The 7,874-nt window shown below is 33.3% G+C and overlaps 2 protein-coding genes across 2 annotated transcripts; both read left to right on the top strand.

Moving 5' to 3' along the window:
- Positions 1 to 814: 814 nt before the first annotated feature.
- On the top strand, positions 815 to 2,627 carry LOC107878447 (cytochrome P450 CYP72A219; the record flags this gene model as incomplete). The annotated part of the gene is given in 3 exon segments (XM_047415435.1): positions 815 to 1,096; positions 1,562 to 1,806; positions 1,901 to 2,627. Coding segments are annotated over 3 exon segments (681 nt in total), but the record flags the coding sequence as incomplete, so codon positions are not given.
- Positions 2,628 to 4,198: 1,571 nt separating this feature from the next.
- On the top strand, positions 4,199 to 7,637 carry LOC107878446 (cytochrome P450 CYP72A219; the record flags this gene model as incomplete). Its single annotated transcript, XM_016725442.2, is given in 5 exon segments — positions 4,199 to 4,415; positions 5,636 to 5,856; positions 5,974 to 6,218; positions 6,325 to 6,709; positions 7,010 to 7,637. Coding segments are annotated over 5 exon segments (1,494 nt in total), but the record flags the coding sequence as incomplete, so codon positions are not given.
- Between the last annotated feature and the right edge of the window lie 237 nt (positions 7,638 to 7,874).

Genomic DNA, 7,874 nt, shown 5'->3' with positions numbered 1-7,874 from the left:
ATATTTTCATGGGAAAACATTTTCCTTCGTACCAAACACACTCAGGGTATTTTTTTCTTACCAAAACAAGTATAATACAATTCAATACACTTATAATATATCTATACTACATATATAATTCACTTTTAATATATAGTGTAATTGTTATAGATGGTAAATATTTTTAAAATATGATATATATAGATAATAAATAAAAAAATATATTAAAAGACCATAAGTATTTTATAAAAAGTATTCAAAAAGGTTCAATCTACTTAGAGCAAAGTATTTAGTATCCCTAAACTATGACCAAATTTGCTACGACACACTCCAACTTCATGGGGGCCCTACTCCCCGACTAAATTTTATCATATTTTTGTCAACATTTTTAGCTGACGTGGTACCTTGTGTCAATCTTTTTAGCTGACGTGGTTAAAGGCGGATCCAAAATTTCAAACTTGCGGGTTCCCAATAAAAACCAAGCCTCGAAAAGAATTAAATGGAAAGAAATAAATGCCTCTACAAGAAATAGAACACATGTTCAACTACCCAAGAGACAAACTGCTTAGGGTTCCTTTCCTATCGCTGAGTCATCCCTTGATTTAGTTATGGGTTCCCATCTATCCGCCTCTGGACATGGCGGGGGTAATAGGATCTATACGAAGTTGGAGTGTGTCGTAACAATATTAGTCATAGTTTGGGATACTAGATGCTTATCTCTTCTATTTTATTCATATTTTAATGAGTTGGATCACTTATATTTCAGATGGATAAACATGAGTTTCCGTCTATTTTAACTCATAAAGATATGAAGAAATACGGGTGAACTCACTTTTGGGCTAAATTAGGCGTAGAAACTTTTTTTCTTTTGCTAATCCAAAATGGATTACTTTCAGGTAAGAGTTCTTTTGCGTGGCTTCGTACGGATCCAGTAATATTGATCACAGATCCTGAACATGCAAAAGAGATTTTGACAAAGAGTAATGTGTACCAAAAGCAAACTCATCCCAATCCATTTTCCAAGTTATTGAATTACGGTCTTGTATGCCTTGAGGAAGACAAATGGGCCAAACACAGAAAGATCATCAATCCTGCTTTTCATGTCGACAAGTTAAAGGTTATATACCACTTCTTAATCTTATTACTAATAAATTTAGCAAACATTGGTAAATTTTTATGTTGCATATTCATGTAATGTATTATATTAGAGATAAACATTCAGTACCTCCTTGAACTATGGACAAAATTCCTATGGCACATCCCAACTTCATGGATCCTATTACCCATTACTCAATTTTAGCATATTTTTGTTGCCCTTTTGTGCTGACGTAATATCTTTATTACATAAAAATAGGACCTACGTCAAAGGTGTCATGTCAGCTAAAAAGTGTCACATCAGCTAAAAAGGGTGACAAAAATACGAGTTCAGAGGGGTACTAGGATCCTTGTGAAGTTGGAATGTGTCGTAGCAAATTTGACCATAGTTCAAGGGGTACTAGATGCTTTACTCATTATATTAAGAAGTTGCCAAATTCTAACAAGGAGAATATTCAGATCTGGTTTTTCTGTTTGTTTTGTACAGCATATGCTGCCAACATTTTATCGGAGTTGTAATGAAATGATAAGCAAATGGGAGGAGTTTGTTCCAGTGGAAACATCATTCGAGCTCGATGTATCGCCAGACCTTCAAAAAATGACCAGTGAAGTCATCTCTCGAACCGCATTTGGGGGTAGCTATGAAGAAGGAAGAATAGTATTTGAACTTCAGCAAGAACAAGCTGCGCATGTAATGGACATAAGTCGTTCAATTTATATACCAGGATCAAGGTATAATGATAAATTCGTGAAATTTCTACATAATATGTTCGTTAATTTCTACTGAAAATACCCTTTTTGGTTGGTTTTAAATTTGTTTTGTTAGGTTCTTGCCTACTAAACGGAACAAAAGAATGCTGGAAATCTAAAAGCAAATTGAAACAACAATAAGACGTATCATCGACAAAAGATTGAAGGCAATGGAAGGAGGGGAGACCAGTAAAGATGACTTATTAGGCATATCACTTAATCCAATTTGAAAGAAATCCAACAACACGTCAAATTGCAATGATTGATCGTGGCTACTACTTGGTGTTTACTAAATGGAGAGAGTGGAGATTACACCAGAGGTGGCCGGAGCTAGGGTGCGATAATAGTTCGCCAATGGGGTGCTTCCGGTTTGACGAAAACGGTAACTATGTGGTGTTGATCAATGGTGGGTAGTGCTTTTTCGATGAAATTTCGCTGAACCCATTCGGTGGTTATGTCCAATACCTCTCGCTTTCCGAAAAAAATCCATAAAGTCCTCGGTAGGATTGACAGCATCCCCCTCAAGGCATGATTCCGAGATAGAATCTCTTGAAAGAGAAAAAAAAATATGAATGTTTTCTCTCCCTTATTTATAGATCTCTGTTCTTGAAACACAATCACTTGTAATACTCTTTTTGAGAGCTACAATTATGGAGTGTGGTCTTTACTTCTGATCAATACTCCCCCTTTGCTTTAGAAAGCAGAAAAAGGCTATTTTGCCTATGTCGCTTTCTTATTCGATTTAGCATAGAGGCCTCCATATTTTCATTTCTTCAAATTGATGATTTTATTATTTTTGGGTATTATGAATTAATGATTTTTTTTTAAAAAAAAATTGATAGTAGTAAGTGCTTTTGTATTGTGTGTGTACATCGTTATAAGAAAGAGAAACGGGTGACTGTTAGATCGGCGCCTCTTGGATTTTAATTGGGGTTGGGTCGAGTAGTGAGTTTATTGGATGGGATAGAGGGTTTGGATTAATACTTTGAAATAAAATAATTAAAATAAAAAATAAATAAATATATCCCGAACTATAATAAATGATACGTATATACCTTTCGTTGTACTTTGGTTACACACATGCCCCTACCGTTGTGTAAGGGGTATATACGTACCATTTCATTAATGGTGGGGATATATGTGTACGCAAAGTATGATAAAGGGTATATATGTACCATTTATCATAGTTCGAAGGTATATTTGTCTCTTTTCCCTAAATTCTTCAAACAATGAATCTCTCGTTCGCACAAATATCCTTTCTAGATTGTTGGAAAACGTATTCCATGAATACAAAATGCATACAAAAAAGAACACAAGATAAAAAGTTAAAAATGTGAACATCAAACACATGATTCAAGGATTGAAACACGTACAAAATACTTTTCTAAAAATAATATTTATCCCCTCTCTTCTGCGAAATTGCTATGAGATTATAGAGATTTTGTTAATACATATTTTCTACCCACAAAACATAATTATTTTAAATAAAGGCAGCTAATTCGCATTTTGATTAATGTATAACATGAATTAATATGTCCTTTAAATTTTAATCTTATGTTATTCATGTCCAATTAATTTATTAACACAATGTGTGGATAACTACTTTTACAAATGACTGATTTTACCAAGATTATTAAGATAAAAATATAATAGAAATAGACAATAACTAACAAACAAGTGGGGATAAATCAAAGAAGAACCTAATTTCTTGGGTCACTTTCTCCTTGATAGTTATTTATTGTCCATTTCAAAGAAAAATAGATTATTGTAAAAAAAGTCATATATATTCCAAATGCTAGAGAATATCTTCCCTTGAAAAAAATAATTGTTTCAAAATATCATTTTTTCTATCTGTGGCACTATTTGATCAAGTACTATTTTATTTTAAAAAAAAAAATGGAAACTTATAAATTGTGATCTAAAATTTTGTGGCTATAAAGAATTTAATTTAGTAAAATAGAAATTTTAAAGTCAAATTATTTCTCAATATCATATTAAATAAGTGACATTCTTTTTTAGATTTACTAAAAATAAATGTATCACATAATGTGCCGAGTAAAATATTATTTCCAACAAGTACTTATTCTGGATAAATATTAAAGAATAAATTCATATACTCATTTATTTTTCAAGATTGATGAGTGGGTCCAAACAGATTGGACAAAAGTCTCTACTAGTATTGGACTGATTTTTTTGTCATCGATAATATAGAGAGAATAGCTAGGTGGCCTTAACTTGTCCAAACAACAACAAATTTAAAAGGTAAATTCCCCTCTTTTTTTCTATGTAACAAAAAATAAGCCTTAATATCATGGAGATTTTTTACAACATAATTATAGCAACAATATGTGTGGCAATATTGTTGGTATATTATACATGGAGAGTGTTGAATTGGGCATGGTTTAGGCCAAAAAGATTGGAAAATTGCTTAAGGCAAAGAGGTCTTAAAGGAAATCCATATAAGTTCTTGTATGGAGATTTGGATGAACTTACAAAAAGTATAGTAGAAGCAAAATCTAAGCCTATTAACTTCTCTGATGATATTGCTCCAAGGCTCGTCCCTTTTTTCCTCAACGCCATGAACAAAAATGGTATGTATTTTAAGAAGCTACTTTTGATTTTAGCTTGTTTGTTCTTATATGTATAGTCGTTGAGGTTTCGTCGTGATTCTATTTGACTATGCATGGAGTTTTAGAAAGAAGTGGAAACTTTTTAGCTAAGATCATTTCAAATATGACATAACATTTATGTGATTATAGAAATGTCGTTAAGGATAGTATTAGAAGTTTAAGTTAAATTATTTTTGAATTTATAAAAGAATCGTTTGTTAAACCAACATAAAATAAGAAAATAAGGTTATTTAAACTAAACGGATGGTTTTAGTTTTATAGCTGAACTTTTAGGTACAAAAAGTTAACATTTGATAGTTGGGGTATGTTTTGATATATAGTTGATGATTGGCTAGATAGTAAGCTTGTACACCTGATAGTTAGATATGAAAATTAAAAAACCAAACTATTTTGGTATGCTTATCACCTTCACTCTATTCTATTTGGGAGTAGTAACCTATCCATGGTGAAAGAAAGAGAGTAACGAGAGGGGACAGCGAGAGCAATGGGGGATCAGTAATTTAGCAAAGGGATTTATAGTAGTGGCTGATCCACGATTTAAAATTTGTGAGGTCCTATAGGAACTGGCACGCAATCAAATATTTATAGATACTTACTCTTAAGACATATACAAGATTTGGACAAAAGGTACTGCGTTCGTGTTAACCAATACGTTCCACTTTAGCTCCGCTCTAGCTCTCATGACTATGGTTGACTGGTGCAATTACTTAAGAAATTAGAGCCCTATGAATTCAATTCATATTGAATAAACGATTGTATGATTTTGCCACTTTGATGAAACTTCATTTTGTGCCATAAATAAAGTAGTGTCCCTAGTAGATTGCTATGTCATTTTCACCTGTTAATGTCTCCTTTTATTAGCAACTGCAGTTTCGTCTTTATTGACTTCTTACTTGCTTGTGTTTTCTCTTGTATCTTATCATCCATTTCCGGAATTTAGAGCTCGCAATTTCAGCCCATATTTATAACATCAGTTCATTTAATTCATATTTTAATGAGTTGGATCACTTATTTTTCCGTTAGGTAAATGTGAGCTTCTGTTTATTTTAACTCGTAAATATATGAAAAAACATGGGTAAAGTATGAATATCCATATGCGAACTCACTTTTGTGCCAAATCATGGGCAGTCAAAACTAGGCCCCCTTTTTTTTTTTTCTAATCCAAAATCGATTACTTGCAGGTAAAAGTTCTTTTGTTTGGCTAGGCCCATATCCAGTAGTGTTGATCACAGATCCTGAACATGTAAAAGAAATTTTCACAAAGAATTATGTGTACCAAAAGCAAACGCATCCCAATCCATTTTCCAAGTTATTGGCACAAGGCCTTGTAAGTCTTGAGGAAGACAAATGGGCCAAACACAGAAAAATCATTAATCCTGCTTTCCATGTCGAGAAGTTAAAGGTAAATTTTCATGCCTTTAGACATAAGGTTGATATTCATGTAACGTCTTATATTAAGAAGTTACAAAATTCTAATAAGGAAATTCAATTTTCTGGTTTTTCCATTTGTTTTGTACAGCATATGCTACCAGCATTTTATCAGAGTTGTAGTGAAATGATAAGCAAATGGGAGGAGGTTGTTCCAAGGGAAACATCATTCGATCTCGATGTATGGCCAGACCTCCAAATAATGACTAGTGAAGTCATTTCTCGAACTGCATTTGGGAGTAACTATGAAGAAGGAAGAATAGTATTTGAACTTCAGCAAGAACAAGCTGAGTATGTAATGGACATAAGTCGTTCAATTTATATACCAGGATCAAGGTATAACAATTTGTTTGGGAAATTTAGATATAATATGGAAAATCACATGTTCATTACTTTCTACTAAAAACACGCTTCTTGTTTGCTTTTAAATTTGTTTCATTAGGTTCTTGCCTACTAAAAGGAACAAAAAAATGCTAGAAATCGAAAAGCAAATCCAAACAACAATTAGGCGCATCATCGACAAAAGATTGAAGGCAATGGAAGGAGGGGAGACTAGTAAAGATGACTTATTAGGCATATTACTTGAATCCAATTTGAAAGAAATCCAACAACACGGAAGCAAAGGTTTCGGAATGACAATATTAGAAGTGATTGAAGAGTGCAAGTTATTCTATTTTGCTGGGCAAGAGACCACTTCAGTTTTGCTTGTTTGGACAATGATTTTGCTGTGCCTACATCCAGAGTGGCAAGTACGAGCCAGAGAAGAGGTTTTGCAGATCTTCGGAAATGATAAACCAGATTTGGAAGGACTAAGTCGTCTCAAAATTGTAAGTACTTCTCACAAATTTCTAATAGCCCAAGATCATTGCATCGATCAAAGATCAAGAGCATTATAAAATCAGGATAAGACACATAGCTGTTAAATCGTCTTTCCCATAATGTGAAATTATTCCACCTGAAATCAGATAGATCACATCTTCTATCGTCCTACGTCAGTCTCAAAGGGGCTACCAAAGTTAGTGGAGAGTGGCCTAGCCATATATATAGAACTCGAAAAGGCATGACCCCTGAATTTTGTAAGTGAACTAATTCTACTGCCAACTTATGAAATACAATTTTTTCCTTAGGTGACAATGATCTTGTTAGAGACGTTACGCCTGTTTCCTCCATTACCAGTATTTAGTAGAACAAACAAAGAAGAAGTCAACTTAGAGGAGCTGCATCTACCAGCTGAAGTGCTACTCGTTATACCCACAATATTAATTCATTATGACAAGGAAATATGGGGTGAAGACGCGAAAGAATTCAATCCAGAAAGATTCAGTGAAGGAGTGTCAAAGGCAACAAAAGGACATGTCTCTTTTATTCCATTTGGAGGGGGACCTCGAATTTGCATTGGACAAAACTTTGCAATGATGGAAGCAAAAATGGCAATAGCAATGATACTAAGAAAATTCTCCTTCGAACTCTCTCCATCTTATACACATGCTCCATTTGCAGTAATTACTATTCATCCACAGTATGGTGCTCCTCTACTTATGCGCAAACTTTGAAATATATGTTACTGATATTTAAGATCAGCGGTGTTGTGTTCTCCGTGTATGAGCTCGAATAATACTAATTAGTCAGGTTATGGCTGAAGTCACTCTTTTCGAATTTCAACGATGTAGTTTTGAGATGTTATCGACATTGTTCACTTTCTTTTTACACTTTTCTTCTGTGGGTGAATTAGTTTAAACTTGTTATGATGCTCTATCTTGTCTTGTGAAGAGTTTATATTAATGGTTCCTATTGATGCAAGTCAAGCTTTTCTGTGTTGTGCATATAGATTATATACTCTCAATCCTGCAAGTTTATTTTTACTCAAGGACAAAATTAATTAAATTAAATCAGCAAAAGCTTACTTGCAAGCCAATGTTTATATCAAACTAAGGCGTGGATAAATAGTATGATGAAAATTTAAATTTTTGAAATCGTAACACCTTAAAAATT

This window comes from Capsicum annuum, chromosome 7 (genome assembly GCF_002878395.1).
Source record: "Capsicum annuum cultivar UCD-10X-F1 chromosome 7, UCD10Xv1.1, whole genome shotgun sequence".
In the NCBI taxonomy this organism is placed as follows: Eukaryota; Viridiplantae; Streptophyta; class Magnoliopsida; order Solanales; family Solanaceae; genus Capsicum; species Capsicum annuum.
Note: the sequence above shows the minus strand (reverse complement) of the source record. Positions and strands in the feature narration are given on the sequence as shown.